Source organism: Canis lupus, chromosome 17 (assembly GCF_003254725.2).
Source record: "Canis lupus dingo isolate Sandy chromosome 17, ASM325472v2, whole genome shotgun sequence".
NCBI classification, from domain to species: domain Eukaryota; kingdom Metazoa; phylum Chordata; class Mammalia; order Carnivora; family Canidae; genus Canis; species Canis lupus.
The window spans coordinates 63,617,902-63,634,116 of record NC_064259.1 but is presented as its reverse complement, the minus strand read 5'-3'; the positions used below and the strand labels follow the sequence as shown (position 1 = coordinate 63,634,116).

General features: G+C 49.5%; 1 protein-coding gene across 4 annotated transcripts in view; it reads right to left on the bottom strand.

Moving 5' to 3' along the window:
- Positions 1-3,252: 3,252 nt before the first annotated feature.
- The window catches only part of KCND3 (potassium voltage-gated channel subfamily D member 3), a 201,313-nt gene continuing 188,350 nt past the window's right edge, over positions 3,253-16,215 (bottom strand). Inside the window, exons 4-9 of one of the 4 annotated variants that reach the window (XM_025452891.3) lie at positions 12,778-12,879; positions 12,337-12,426; positions 10,759-10,815; positions 9,359-9,606; positions 8,889-8,960; positions 3,253-8,647 (exon numbers count right to left, since the gene is read on the bottom strand). In XM_025452891.3, the coding sequence (XP_025308676.1) occupies positions 8,446-8,647; positions 8,889-8,960; positions 9,359-9,606; positions 10,759-10,815; positions 12,337-12,426; positions 12,778-12,879 (771 nt within the window). In that variant the 3' untranslated portion in view covers positions 3,253-8,445. The remainder of the gene's footprint in view (positions 8,648-8,888; positions 8,961-9,358; positions 9,607-10,758; positions 10,816-12,336; positions 12,427-12,777; positions 12,880-16,215) is intronic. The other 3 variants (XM_025452892.3, XM_025452894.3, XM_025452895.3) reach the window with 3 other exon arrangements.

The following is a 16,215-nucleotide window of genomic DNA, read 5'->3' as shown; positions in this document are numbered from 1 at the left end:
GATTTCAACTACCCCCCCCACCCCCACCCCTGCCCTGCATCTGTGGTCCAGAAGCAGACCATCCATTTGATGTACCATCAGACCAGCAGTAGCTCACATCATCACAAGAAGAAAGGTGAGTGCAGTACAATAAGATTTTGAAAGACCACATTTAGCTAACATAACTTCTAGTATGTTGTATTATTGCTACTCCCTTACTGTGCATGTATAGGAGAGAAACAGTACATACAGAGTTTGGTACCATCCGCAGTTTCCAGCATCCACGGGGCATCTTAGAACATACTCTCTGTGGATAAGGGGGGACAACTATACACATTATTCGTTGCTTTTCTGTGGCAATCCTTTCAGGAGTATGCATTGGGTACCCAAACCTTTTTGTGAACTGGATTTGTAGTGAGAGAATCCCCTCATAGAAATGTATTTACTTTTTAAAAGAAAAGCTCTTGGCAGCCTGGGTGGCTTAGCGGTTTAGTGTCGCCTTCAGCCCAAGGCCTGATCCTGGAGACCCGGGATCTCATCCCACGGTGGGCTCCCTCTGCGTGGAGCCTGCTTCTCCCTCTGCCTCTCTTTCTCTCTGTGTGTCTCATGAAATAAGTAAAATCTTAAAATAAATAAAAAGGAAAGCTCTTCTTTCCTGTGTGCGTACTTATCTAGGTAGAGAAGTACAAACAATTCTCCCAGGGCTGTAAGCAAACGTGCACAGCCATTGTCATTTACTATCCAACACATGCCACCACCATGAACCCAATTTGGATTCGTCATCTGGGTTGGGCATTGGTAGGCTTTGCTTACATGTGTCTATGCTGTGCATGTATTGCCAAGTTAGAATAAATTAACACTGTAAATAGAAAATCCATAATTAGGTCCAGCATGTCATTAAGAGGTAGAGACTTTAATTACACATTTTGATAAGATCCTGTCATTGCTAACTAACTGAACTTACCTCTTTTCTTCTACCCTTTCCCCCACAGTACAGCCAAGTTCACAGTCTGTCATTGCTAGGGGATTTTAATTAGGATACTGTTGCATCTTAATTAGAGATGAGGTTGCCCATTAGTCTTGAAATTAATCGGATTCTCTGAGGTTTGTCTTGTTTTGCTTTTTTTTTTTTAATAGAAAAATAAGCTGGAGGTGAGAATGCTCATAACACAGGAAAATAATGATTGCTTCATTTTCCATAAGCATTCACTTGGAAAATTTCAGCCATTCCCTTCCCAAAGGATGCTGTGTTAGTGGTGGCTGTGGAAGGAACCTGCTGCTGTTTGTGCATGATTACATGGAAGACTTTAGAATTGGCAGTCAAGGTGCCTGCGTGTCTCCACAGCCTGTTAGAAACCACAGGTTTTACGTAAATTTCACTTGTTTTGAATGCTTTGTGGTGTAGTGCAAAAGAGCATTCGTCCTAGTGGAGACTGTTGCCTCCTTCATCTTGCACCTGTCATATGACCTTTTAGGGTCCAGTTTTCTCAGTTAAATGAGGGAGTTAAGACTAGAAGATTTTTAGGCTTCCTTTCAGTTTCTAAGATTTAATTAATACATGACTAATAAGAGAAAATACTAACTAGTTAGAAGAATAATCATTTCATGAATACATAGAGCCTTTATAAATTCAGGTGATTTGGATAAAGGCTAGTGTGAATTGGTTTAATGTCTGAATTCCAGAGTACTAACTAATATGCTGACTACAACTATTCAAGTTAAGCTGTAACTTAAATCAGGCTAGCAGTATTAACATGTAGAGAAATCTTTAGGAAACCTGCTGCTCAATGTCCACAATAGCCCAACTGTGGAAGGAGCCTTGGTGTCCACTGAAAGATGAGTGGATAAAGAAGATGTGGTTTATGTATCCAATGGAATATTCCTCAGCCATTAGAAACGACAAGTACCCACCATTTGCTTCAACGTGGGTGGAACTGGAGGGTATTATGCTGAGTGAAATGAGTCAATCGGAGAAGGACACACATTATATGGTCTCATTCATTTGGGGAATATAAAATATAGTGAAAGGGAATAAAAGAGAAAGAAAAAATGAGTGGGAAATATCAGTGAGGGTGACAGATCATGAGAGACTCCTAACTCTGGGAAAGGAACAAGGGGTAGTGGAAAGGGAGGTGGGCGGGGGGGTTGGTGTGACTGGGTGACGGGCACTGAGGGGGGCACTTGTCGGGATGAGCACTGGGTGATATGCTATATTTTTGGAAATTGAACTCCAAAAAAAAAATACGGAAAAAATAAATGGGTTATTACACACACACACACACACACACACACACACACACACACAAGAGAAAAAAAAAACCTGCTGCTGTGGATAATTCTGACTTAGGAAAATTATTTGGGGGTAATTTAGTAACATTTTCTAAAGTAGTTTAAGTATTGCAGCCATACCTTTTAAAAACGAGGGTTTATACTAAACCCTCAAATACTAAAGATAATTGAGCAGGAATTACACTATTTGACATGCATTGCTCAGTGCACACCTGGTTTCCAGTTCCTGGGCTCTCGATTCTGTGAGCTACGGATCCCTAGTGACACCTAGTGGGTGATAAAGATTTGAGCATCTGAATTTCATAGGCCTCTGAGCTAGCCTTGGTGTTCCCCTTCTATTATGGTCTCCATTGATTAGGTTGTGGTTTGGGGAGATTAAAAGGCTTCTCGTTGTTGTTGGGGTTGTGTGTTGTTCACATTATGGTGGAATACGAAAATGCCTGTTACGCTACCTAAATCAGCATTACTAAGGTTAGAGCCAATCGTCAAGACACCTACCTAATCCAGTACCCCCATTCTTAAGGGGAAATACACCAAAGGTGAGAGAAAAATACCTGATGAGAAGTCATGCAAGTAAGCAACGGAACCTAAATGTGAGCCTCCATCATCTAATTCCAGAGCTCCCAGCTGTACTCCACACAGCCGTTTTTTCTTTTTAGTTTAAGACCCCAGTTGAGATAAAGGAATTCTCAGCAGAACCTGGACTGATAACGTAACTGTAGCTCTCCTTTCAGCAACACAGGGCTGAGGCTCAAAACAGGGCTGTTGACAAAAGCAAGCCAGTACTTGCCAACTGAGATCCCTGACTAAAGCACACAAGCCGGTGAGAACAGTGCTCCAGGCTGGGGGAGAGCCATGAGGCCAGCCCAAGGCACCCTGCAGAAGCACTGTGGGTTTTCTTCCATAGGACAGCCTGTCTGTGGACATCTCCCTTATTTTCTAGTGGATAGCAGAAGTGGTAGGAAAATAAACATTCGTGATCACTTGTGGGTTTGTGGCACGTAGTCTGTTTAATCCAGATCGGATACATCAGGTACAGCAGTGGCACACGACTCGGTACTGTAAATGATAATACGTTTTAACATATGCACTACAGTTTTCAAAAGAAGACGACAGGAAACTCGAGTTTTTTTTTTTTTTCCATAGAAAGTTTTCACATGTTTATATTCCTGCAGTATTTTTTTTTTTTTACAGTATTTCTTCTTTGCCATTGAGATGTTGGTAAGCAAAGCCCACTTATTATATGAAAATAGAAAAGAACACACTTGATGTTTTTCACGATAACATTAACGGAGGGGGGTGACCTCTAAGGAAAACATTACATTGGAATGTCTGGTTATCAAAAATATACCATCCCTCCCACCTCCCAGGTTTGTAAAATAGTCTATTGGTCCAAGGAGCCCCCCAGGACTTGGGTCAGTGTCATACACTGGTTCAGAGTGACATCATCCAGTGTAGTTAAATAACCTGCTAAGATAAATGTCATTCCCACACTTGATGAGAAAAACATAGAACATTCTGAATAGAAAACAAGACTCAAAAAGAACCCCTTTAAAACTCTTTCTTTTCCTGATAGCCACTTTCTTTTCATGATGCTATTTGGGCTCCAAGGGTCATGGGTCATAAAAATGCTTTTCCTTCATCCAGTCACTTTAAAGCTTTGCAAATGATGAGATTTCATAAGGAAATCAGGGAGAATGAAAGTCTTTCAGGTTCCCATTTGTCATGGTTACCATGCCAACTAGTTTAGAAGGGAAACTAACATTGTCTTAGATTAACAGCATTGGGATCTTTCTGCCTTGTAGTTACCTGATGATTGTAGAGAGGGAGCCTGGACCGCCAGACTTCATCAATAACCTCAGAATCTAAGTTTAGCTCAAGTTCAACCACTACCTCTGCAAAGTTAAGAAAATGACGAAAAACTCTAGGCACGTGTTTCAGTGTACACCTTTCCTACTATATTCTGATAAGTGACATGATCCTGAACTGCAGAAATTGTAACTTGCAAGCTCCTCAGCACATCCACAGAGTGACTTGTTAATCGGAGATCGGCATTAACCGTCCACTTTAATTTCCATTCAAATTCTTTGTTTCTCTTAGTTTCACTTTTCTACTTGCTGACCTGAAACTCCTGTGTGATTGTGGGTTAATGTGTTCAAGTGTCATTGAGAATATCCAGTCTTTCAAACTGGCTTCTGTGCAGGTTGTCCTGAACTCGACACATGAAGAGAATAGGGGATGAAGGCAAAATAGTACAGAGGCTGCTTCTGGAGGTCCTGGTTCATGGTGGTTCCGAATGGAATGCTTCCTCCCCCTAATCACCACCCTGGAAATCCAAGTATTAAAAATAGAGGCCAGCCCCAGAGTAGTGCAACGTGACTCGGAGGAGAAACATCTCAGGACAAGGTGTGTAAACCCTGGATTGCAATAATGCTTCTGCTGCTAACTTGCCATGTGAGCTTGGATAAGTCACTGAGCTTCTTGCCACCTGTTTTCCCTGTGAATTAAGGACTTAATCACTTGACCCCCTACCATCCTAGGTTGTAGCAAGGATCAAAGGGATCCTAGAAGTATGCTTGGAAGTGTTTTAGCTCTCTCTTCATGAGGAAGAGGTACCATTTGGCTGAATGAAAACTGTTCACTGGTTCACCTTTTTTTTTGGACAGACTTGATAGTCCACAGCTAGTTCTACCCAGGGAATGATGGTTTCAAAAGGATGGTTTGTGTTACCACAGTCAAATGGTTCCCCGGGGCTGTGTCCAAGTCCTATTGACATTTACCTAAGACTATGTCTCCAGTTACAGCCCGTATTCTTTGATGGGTCTTCTCTGAGGCATCATTGCACTGAGAGGCAGCCAGTGCAGTGGAAAAAGCATTAGACTAACAGTCCCTAGCTAGGTCCCAGCGAGGACATTAACGACTGCATGACCTTGAGCAACTCACTTGATTTCCCTGGGCCTCAACTTTCTACACTGTAAAGTCAATTAGATATTCCCTGATCCCTTCTAGTTCTGATATACTCTTCATAGTATATTTTCTAAGTTTCCATTCATTTGAATGTAGCCTATAATGATTATTTTTTAAATGCTCTCTAGTGCTGAGTGGTATCAAATGGGATAAATGTTTTTGGGAATCTTCTGTTATGCTCAAGTGGTTCAGAAACTATGAAAGCTCAAGAGTCATTGCCCCAGAAAGCCATTACCTCTAGAAGACTCTGACATCCTGGTTCTTCCTGGTCACTGGCCAACAGGTTAGATTTGTTAAGCTGATTCAGCACACTTAGGCCTTTTTGTTGACTTACAAAAGTTCCGTACTCTGTTGCGTAGATGAACCATTTTCCGGGGTTGACATCTCTTGGACCAGAGGTGGGCTGGGCCGCTTATCCTTGGCTAAGGCTACATTGGGGGGATGGAGGTGAAGGGGATAGCCTAAAGTCTTAGGAACTGGCTTAATGTGGGATTTAGAAATGAAATTCAAGAAATACAAAGCGGGTCATTAGAGCCAAAAAATGAGAAATTTGGGACATGATTTTAAAAATCTGTTCATTAATTTTTGTGGAAAGCATAAATACGTTCCCTTGGTGCACAATTGGACGGATCCTGGGTTGGATGCTGTCATTATTCTAACCCTGTGATGGTCTGTCTTCAAACACCCGCAGTTTGTATGTATATGTGACCACGTTCCTATTTCCCTCTTTACCCCTCACCTTCCTCAGTTTTTATGATGCAAACTTAGGTACTTTGAGACTCCTAACTTCATTCCATTACCATTCTTTCAAAGGAAATGTTCTGTTTCTAGTCCTTTGCCTCATGTCTGTAGGGGCCCCACCCAGTCTTTTGCCTTCCCTAAGGGGGCATGTGTACGAAGTGAAGGATTTAAGTACCTGTTCTCGGGTATGTTTTTAGATTGTTGTTTGGTGTGTGTGTGTGTGTGTGTGTGTGTGTGTGTGAGAGGGTGTGTGGGTATGAGTGTATGTGTGTGTGGTGTCTGTGTAGGGTGTGAGTGAGTGTGAGGGTGTGTGTGTGGTGTGTGAGGGTGTGGGTGTGTGGGATGTGAGTGGGTATGAGGGTGTAGTGTGTGGGTAGGTGTGAGTGGGTGTGGGTGTGTGAGGGTATGTGTGGTGTGTGTGTGGTGAGTGTGTAGGGTGTGAGTGTGTGTGTGTGGTGTGTGTGTGAGGGTGTGTGTGGTGTGTGAGTGGGTGTGAGGGTGTGTGTGGTTGTGTACACATATATTCCTCTGCTCACGGACCAGACCACCCATCCTCATGTTGGGGGAGTCCCTGAGGCCAGACCCAGAGGAAGGAGGCAGTGAGTGCTCAGCGAGGACAGCGCGATATAGAGGCAAAGGCGCCGAGTCGTCTGCCCACCTGCCCACCTGCCCACCTGCCCACCTGCCCACCTGCACGCCTTCTGGTTAGATGCCCGCGGGACCACTGACCTTCCCTGTCCACAGGTCGACACGGCCGGGCTCACAGGGAAGCCCACCGAAGGTATTCGCAGGCTCCTGACTAGGGAGACGCGTCCAGGCAGTCGTGTGGGTGGCGGTTGGCGCCTGCGGTGAGACTGCCGGCCTCCGGGTAAGGGGCTTGCGTGCCCCGGAGCCCAAGCTGGGCGGACAGCCACGGAGCGTGGGAAGGGCTCCTCACTAGCCTCAGGCCTCCGAGCTTCTCCAGAAGGAACATTCCACTCCCTCCCTTGCATGGAGGTGATCAGGCTTCATTCTCCACTCCAGGAACCTTCAGGGCACTGGGCCTGAAGACTCTTCAGACCTCAAACACTTTTCAGATCAGGTAAGAATCATCTAGAATGGCTTACTTGCTTTCACGCTGTGGAGCGTCCTTCACGAAGCACACAGCCGAATCTTCTGCAGCCTCTGGATGGGCGTTACCTCTGTCGCAAGGTGAGCCAGAAGCTTACCCTTTCTGCAGGAAGCTGCTTATGGGGCCTCTTGGCAGAGTTCTGGGTGGGTTTTGTGGTGAGTCCCGAAAGAAGGGTACATAGCAAGGTGCTCCAGGGCCAACTGCAGCCATGAGCCCGGTCCTTCCGCTCTCTCCTCACTGGCACACACAGACCCAACCGTGCCTCCTAGGGATTGGCCCCTCTCCCGTGTCAAGATCCCAGTGTGAAAAATCTAGTCCTTCCCTTTCCCCCCCAGAAACGGAAACTGCAAACACCACTGGTTCCAACCACAAGGGAAGCGCTCTGCTCGGCATAGTGGACTTCCCTCATCCCTAAACTTTATTCTTTCCTCTCCACAGCTGTGTTCACACAGATATAACTCCCAGGCACGAGCCTGCAGGTGCCTGGAACTGGAGGAGGCTCTACTAACTTGTCTCAGGATCACTGGGGTCCATGTGAAGACGGATGGCAGGACACAGAGAAAAACAGCCAGGGGGCGAAGCAGAGAGGTACAGAGACAAAGGACAGATGGAGGGAAGTGTTGCCATGTGGTCAGATGGCAGCTCTGTGCAGGTCAGCTGGGCAGTGGGGGCCCAGGCTCACGTGACCTCACCCACCTGGGGGATGGAGAGAGAACTCAGCAATAACTGACTTCTTAGCTTAAAAGCTTCTTCTATAAAAGGAGAAAAAAAAAACCTTCACAAAATGCATTGTTTTGGTTCAAAGGTATTGGGTCCATGGAGAAAAATATTTCACAAAAATCCGTTGGTGTTTTGTTTTCCACCTTTTCCCATGAATAAATATTATCCATTAAGAGCCTTGAAAAAGGTGCTTAAATACACAGTGTTATATTTTCTTCCTGTTTTGCATGTGACAACTCGGCCCCTGTGCTGCCCTTGATCTTGTATTTTCCTCACCAGGGTCTCCAAAAACAGCTGTTCTTGGGTCTGAGGCAACTCCCCCTTCCAGGCCCTGCCCTGGCACGCTGCCTCCATATCACCCACTGCCACCCCGTCCCTTACTACCCTCCCTTCCTCTGGCCCCAGCGAGGTGCAGGATCACAGGGCCCGGCCGTTGTCCATGTCCCCGCCAGCAGCGGTGAACCTCAGGTGCCCCTTTGCCACCTCCTTTTTCCTTCCAGGCACAAGTTGTCAGTGCTAGGGGTGTGACAGGGCAGGCAGAGAGAGTGGGGAAGGTGGGGGAGTGGTGCCGGTGGCTGCCCACCTGCAGGCCAGCCCCCTTCACCCTCACTCCCTGCACTGGCCCTCTGTCCAATGGTTTACAAGGCAGAGACCTTGACAACATTGCTGGCTATGGAAGGAATGTTCGTGTTGGGGCCGGGGCTGGCGGGGGCTGGCCGACTTTCCCCCTCTGGGGTTAGAGCTGGGGGGGTGGGGATGCTGATGATGGCTGTAGTGATCTGGGATGTTTTGCAGTTTGGTCTCAGTCCGTCGTCTGCTTTCAAATTAAGGCTGGAGCGACTGGGATAAAAAAAGAGTGAGTTGGTGACGGTTCTTCCTGCCATTGTCCCAGCGCACCCTCGACCTCCGCAGGTCTAGCTCATGGCAACCAGGGCGAGCTCCTGCGGCCCTCTGGCTCTGCTTTTGCTAGTCATCCCGGAGCTCTCCCTTCTAATTAGTAATTCTAACAATTGCAAAGGCAAGTTACACGGAGCTTTGGAATTCAGAGTATCCGTTTTTACCTTGCTCATAGACTGTTTACCTATCATTTGTGGCATTTGACTTTTGTTTTCCCTGAATTCCTTGCGACTCATTGGAGGTCGTGGGAAGTGGCCTAAGTATAAGTGGAGAAAGGAGGAAAAAGGTCAGTCTGTGGTCCAAGATCAGCCTGGGATAAGTCATGTCTAACACAACTGTGAAAACTGTTTCCCTGAGAAAACATCCATTCTATGCACCGGGACAGGTTTTCTTTGTTTCATTTTTTTTTCTTTTTTTTCCAGTTACTGTTTCTGGTCTCTAACCCTACCTTGGGCCTAAACCCGCTTCAGCATCCTCCCAAGCATAAGAAGGGCCTCTGGGTTAACTTGCAAGGATGGGAAGGAAGGTGGAGGAGGCTCATGCCTCACATGAGTGGGGAGGGAGGGCTAGCAGTTCTCCCAAGGCTGAGGCTGTTCCCTTCTGGGACTGGCACGACTCAAGCCTTGGGGAACGATGGGGATAGAAGCCACCCACCTGGTCGTGAGGGAGGGCTGCTCACTGCCCTGGATGTGGATGGTGCTGAGCTCTTGCATGCTGCGCAGGCGAGTGGCTGGCAGGTTGGAGTTGGGCAGGTGTGTGGTCTTCTTGCTACGACGGGAGCAGCAGGTGGTCGTGAGGCCCGGGTGACTGGACAGCGAAGGACTTCTTGTGGATGGGTAGTTCTGCATCGAGCTCTCCATGCAGTTCTGCTCAAACATCTGCTCATCTATGAACTCGTGGTTCTGTGGGAAGCAGAAGGAGAAGGGGTAGGAAAAGGGTATGGCAAGGAGGGGGATGAGCCCCCGTGCTCTGTGTGGCTGCCTGTCTGTCTGGGCCTTGGGAGGAGGACACCCAGCTGCCTGGAGCACAGATAAGCATACGGGAGGGGCGATGTCCCACGGGCATCAAATGCGGAAAGAAAAAGATTCCTATCGGCAGCCCTGGCCATCGGGTTGAATGGTGGGGACTGTAGCCATTAAATCCTGATGGGATATACGCTCCTGCTGTGGCTTTGAGCTGATACAGAGGGCCTGGAGGCATTTAAGGGCTGCTTCCTCAGAACTAGAAGCCCACTCGACTGACTTTGCACAGGATCTCCCGGAGGTGGGAGGTGGCAGCGTAAGGAGGGGCTGACTTGGGGGCGAGGGTACTCTATGTCTTCAGTGCTACGTTGGACTTAAGGGGTGAGATCCTTATGAATCTTGGGGAAGTGTGAAATATAAGCTTTGAAAGGCACTGGATTATTCACAGAAGTGAAAGAGCCCTGCGCTTGAAGGCTGGGGTCAGACTGTAGGGTTATGATCATTGAGGTTTGTTTTCTCCCACCTGACCACAGGATATGGATCCTTAATATATCCAGAGGCACAGGAGTCCCCGAGTCAGATGTACACATAGGAAGGAATGCGGAGGTCTCCTGGTACTGAACCCAGAATAATGGAAAGATGGCTGTTTGGTCAAGGTGACTAAAAACCTATGGCATTAATGGTCTGGCTGAGGCCACCAGTGTGAAAAGAAAGTCCAGAGAGAAGTAGCATGAAAATAGAGGGGGGAGGGAGAGAGAGAGAGAGAGAGAGAGAGAGAGACCGACCAGCCCTGGCAGCCAGTACCAGGCGTCCCCGCGGGGCTGAGGAAGTGGCACATGGACACTCACGGGGCACCAAGGTGGGCACCTTGTTCCGCCGCCCTCTCCAAGCCCTTGGGAGAAGCAGTTGGGTAGTTTAGCACAGAGCCCCCAAAGCCTGAGCTGCTACTGGGTGCAGCAGGAGAGGTAGGAAAAGCCCCAGAAGAACTGACAGCACATGCAGAGAACCAGACCCGGGGGTGAAAAGAGGAGAATCCACAGACTCAGGAGAATCAGAGAGGAAAACATCAATTGAATTTTTAAAAAGTTATACCTTGATGGTGGAGGTTCGTACAGATAACAGGGGATCATCCACAAGATAGGACAACCCCTACAGGACAACATGCCAACAGAAGATAAAAACACCATTGATTGTACATTCCAGCATTCCCAAGCTCCATTCTGACATTCAGTCCCCCCAGCCCAGCATTCCACCTAGAGTCCCACATTCTACCCCTTGCTCTCCGCATTCTCCCTCCTTTGTCCCGACATTCCACCCCTTGCTCCAACAGGACCCTGTTGAGACCCCACATTCACTCCTTCCATCCCAACATTCTCCTTCTCTGCCATCAACCCTTCCCTGAAACCCGGCATTCCATCTCTTGAATCCCAGCTCCCTGGCCCCACGGTCCAACATTCACTCCCTCAGTTCAGCATTCCTCCCTGTCAGTGCCAGCATTCCATCCCTCCATCCCCAACATCTCAGCTCTTCAAGGCCAATGTTCCAGACCTTCAAATCCACACATTTTTACCCAGATCCTTTCAGTTGACACATTGCACCCAGCACATGCAAGTTGGGAAGGGCAGTTGGGTCCAGGCCTATCCCGTTGGCAAGCTCTGGGTCTTGGAGAGAAGTTCTAGATGCACATGTACAGTTCTTGACAGTGAGACAGATTTGACAAATCTTGGCAACGAGGGTTTTGAGTACCTTCCCATTTTGGAAGCCCTCTTTGGGTCCAACCGCCATATAGTGTCCACATTTGGCTCATATAAAGAATCATCTGCCATCTATCCCCCCCTGTCCCAAAATATGGGACATTCAGTAGAATGGGTGCTGAGCCTTGACTGTGGGCTCTTTGGGGAGGGCAGGCCTAGAAAGGAACAAGGAACTGCACTTTGTCTCTCTTGGGTTGTCCACCTGATGTCTCTCTCCTCTTCCCTACTATCTCTCAAGCTTTTTTGCCAAGGGTCCAGAGTTGGCCCCACTGCCCTTCCTTTCTGTCTCTTTGTGGGGGCACAGGCAACATGCCACATTCCAGCTACAGCATCCTAAACCATGGCTCGATCTTAATAATATATCTTGCAGAATCTGGGCTCCCTTGGGCCCTAGGGTGAGTGAGAGAGACTGGAGTTGATCAGATCCCTGGTTATAGAAATACAGGCACCCCCTCCTTCACTCACTGCCTTCTGTCTAAGGAGTGATGTAGGGAGCAAAAGGGACCCACAAGTTGCCTTGGCCTAGCCCCAGGGAGAGGACCAGAAGCTCTGCGGCAATCTAGGATAAGTCCAGCCCAAGTTTTGAGGAGTAAGGCTCAACTGGACTGAAGAACTGAGAGGCAGAGCCCTCAGCTTGCAGTAGTGACTACGAAATGGGCTCGAGGGCCTGTGGAGGGGGCACCATCTCCTGTGTTGGCCTCCTCCCCGGGTGACTGTGACCTCATCTGTGGGGCCTTCCTCCCGAGGCCTGATTGAGACCTCCTTCCTACTTTTTGTATTGGAGATGGAGACAATGACTTCTGCAGCCTGGGCCCAGGGTGAGGATGTGAGTGCAGAGTCCTCACTCTGTGGGCTCTGGCCCTCAGAGAGGAGGCGGGGGTCAGGGGTGAGAAGGGGTGCAGTGGTTGGGACTCACAGTGGTTTTCTCCAGGCAGTGTAGCAGATGGTGGTGCTGGCTCTCAATGAGCGAAGTGGTCTTGCCCATGTGCTCCTCCTCTGGGGTGCCCTAGTAGGAAAGGAAGAGGCTGGGGATAGTGCTGGTGGCTCTTCCTGTCTTCCCCCATGTCCTTCACTTCTCCACAGGAGGCAGGAGAGCACCAGAGGACTCATGGTGAGCCCAGTTTTAGGGTCACTGGAGAACACATCAGCTTTTGGGCTGGGAGCCCTGGGTCTTCAGTGGGGTCAGGTGTGATGGTGACAATCCAATGGGAGGGTCGTGGAGGGCTGCCCCCCAGAGAAGGTCTGGACACGTGTCTTTCTTTGGGTTCACACTGGGCATCTGAGGTGGTGGTGCCCCCAGAAAGAGGAGAGCAGCCTATCCCCCTCCATTCCCACTGCCAGGCCCTCAGGTGCCTACCATCAGCTCCAGTGCCTCCGTGAGGAGTCCGTTGCGCTTGCTGTGCAGATAGGCATTGGAGCTGCCTGTCTTGGCCACGCGGATCCTGGCAAGGCGGGCCTTCTGTGATCGGCAGAGAAAAGAGCATGAGCGAGGCTGAGGGACCAGACGCAAGTCTGGCAAAGCCAGTGGTGACAGCAGGCAGTCCCGGAGCAGCAGCATTCCCAGGTGATGCCTGTGAAGGGGACAAGGAGGCTCCTTCCCAGCCCCACGGGCCTCTGTTTACGGACCCTGGGACTGGGTCTGGGCCTCTGTGGACCCACCTGGTGCAGCCTGGCCCTGCTCAGAGTTCCCAGGGGTTTCCACTCATGTCTCCAGCCTCGGTGCCATCCCAGCAGCAGAAATACCACGCATTAAAGCCCTCTTTCCTCCCAAAGCTTCATGACCTTTACCTATTCACTATTGCACTAGGGAATTTCTTGTCTCTAACCAAACCGCCAGCTCTAGAAAGGAAAATGTGTTCACAGCTCTCCCGACACTCCCCAGGGCCCAGTGCAGTCCTGTATCCAGCAGGCGCCCATACATCAGTTAATTAGAAAAGCAAGGATGTGCATCTGTGCCCTTCAATATTCTTAAATTCTTTTTTTAGAAAGAAGATTTATTTGACAGAGAGAGAGAGCGCGTAAGACAGCAAGCACAAGCATGGGGAGCTGCAGAGGGAGATGCAGACTCCCCACTGAGCAGGGAGCCCGATGTGGAACTTGAACCCAGGACCCGGGATCACGACATGAGTTGAAGGCAGATGCCCAACCCCTGAGCCCCCCAAGCATCCCACACTTCTTAAATTCTTCCCTTCTTTCCATTTTTCCCTTGATACTTATCACTAAGGGAGTAAATGGTTTCAGGCACCTTGCCACTGTGCCCTAGCACATAAACTCCTTGATGGGGGGAGTTTCAGCTTTGTTCATGGAAGTATCCCCAATGCCTTGTAATTTTTAAATCAATAAATGTATTTACAACTGCATGTCTGCTTTGGGGGGTGGATTCCAGCATGGATGGACCAATGCATGTATGTGCTCATCACGCGTGTCTATGGAATGAGAGCAGGTACACGCATGTGTGACACGGTGGTGGTGGGGAGGTGTGTGTGTTGGGGGGGGAGTGTGGGACGCATTCTCATATACCCCTCCAGCTTTCACAAGGACGACTGAGAGCCCTCCCGGCTCCAGCCTGGGAAGCCCTGAGCTGACGCCCTGCAAGGCCACACGGTAGCTCGGGGCCGGGGCAGTGTCTTGCTTGCAGAGGCAGGGGAGGCCGCACACAGTGTGCTGGCCGCTCTCCTCCGCCTAACAGCCAGGGTGGGTGTCACGGTGACGGCAGCACAACCACCGAGGGAGGTCCAGGAGGGAAGGGTCTGTGCAGGAGACGGGGATGGATGGGCAGAGGGTTTCTGCTGGTTAAAAGAAAAATGCTGCCAGAATCTGGAGTCCTGCAGACCCAGAGGCAGCCTGAGGTCCTCGCCGCTGGGAGCAGAAGAGCCCACCCATCCTGGGGCACAGAGTCCCTCCTGCTGTGTCCGTGAAGGTCCCCGTGACTTCGGCACGGACCATGAGCAGGACGAGAGTCCTTGGCAAAGTGTGGCGGTTCCCATCTCTTGCCTGCTTGTCCCCGGCATGGAAAGGGCCCTTCCAAGCGGCCTGCTGGGCTGGTTTGGGTGCTGAAAGGGGGCCGGGGAGTCAGATCCAGGCACGGAGGGTCCCCGCCGGGACAGCGCCACTGCCTTTCCTGGCCTCCGAATACCCGCAGGAGGCCGGGGCGTGGGGTCGGCAGCTCCGTCTGCATGTAGACCCGAGGACGAGCCTTCTCTGGCTGCTGAGAACGGAGCGAGCATCCAGCAGGGAAAGACCGTGGACCAGCCCTGTCCGTCCTCCCCTCCCTCTGCCTGGAACCTCCATCTGGCCCGGGACAGCGACCCCCTCCGCCCGCCACACGTCTGCCTTCAGGCTCATGGCTCCTCATTCAGGGACAGGACTGTTACTGCCTCGGCTGAGGACCGGCGTTGAGAGCCACGTATGGAAATCCAATTGTTCAAGCTCATTACAGCCTTATATAATTTGATTGCGCCACTTAGAGCCAGACCTCTCTCATATCTGGGGTCTGTCTTCATTGCTTTCTGGAGATGAAAGATTCTTCTGTTCTCCTTTGTGGCACTTATTTTAATCTTATCTCACCCTGGGCTCTATTACAGCAACAGAGTGTCACATCAAATGCACAACGCTGTTTAATCATTGCCCACACAGGGTAGAGAGCTTTGCTATTGTTTTTACAGGACCATACCCAGCACATGAAGTTTGCTGAGGATTTCTTGTTTGGCTTTGAGCTCCTGAGAGCCAGAGTCTGGCTGACATGTCTTTTTATCTTCGGAGTCTGACACACAGCTGTGCACGGAGCAGGTGCTATGACAGGCTGGTGAGGAGCCAGGAAGGAGGATGAGCCTTCACTGCTGGTCAGAAATCCATTAATATGGCCCTGGTCGTGGGCTCATCCCCGTGTGGGCTGCTCGGCTTCTCCCTCTCCCACTGGCCATAAGCATGATGTGAGAGGTTAAAAGAGAATGTGGCCACCACCTAGGTGCTTCTCAAGACAAGAAAATGGAAGATACGAGAGGAAGTAGCTTCTCCAGGGCAAGGCAGTGGCCTGGACGGGCTTCTGCTCAGCTCTCCCTATCTTCAGGCCAAATGCTGCCTCCTTAAGGCCCTCTCCCCCTTCCCTTAATGTCAGCGCCTGTCAGGCAAGTTTCTAAACTGGATGAGCGAGGCCCAGGCAGTTGCAACTTTAGCCAGGATGGCGATTCCAGGGTTGGAGGAGAAGTCTGGAAGGAGGATGCTGCTGCTCTGGCTACAGTTCCCGGCAGTCTGGGCTGTGAGCTTTGGCCTCCCCTGTCCTGGGAGACGCAGAAGAAGGAAAAAGAGGGAGATGTGGAAAAGCCACAGGAGAACATGGACGATTGCACTCTTGGGCGTTTGTTCCAGAGAAATTAAGAGTCATGTTCACACAAGAGCCTATTTATGAATATTCACAGCAGCTTTATTTATAATAACCAAAAAAAGTAGTTCGTATAGCCCCGTGGCGTGTGATACATCCATGTCCAGCAAGGAAAAGGAATGGACTATTGGCACACACAACCTGGTTGCATCTCCAAGAATTACGTGAAATAAAAAAAATTTAAAAAAAAGGCAAAAAACCAACCAGTCTCCAAAGGTTACCTAACATATGAAACCATTTATGTTACATTTTTGAAATGAAAACATTATGTAAACAGAGGATAGAAAAGTGGTTGCCAGGGGTTCGGGATGGGGTAGAGGTAGGAGGAGGGATCTTCATGGTGCTGCACAGTTCAGCCCTTTGGCCAAGGTGATGGATGCGTGAACCGGCATGGGTGATAAAGCTGTATCAGAC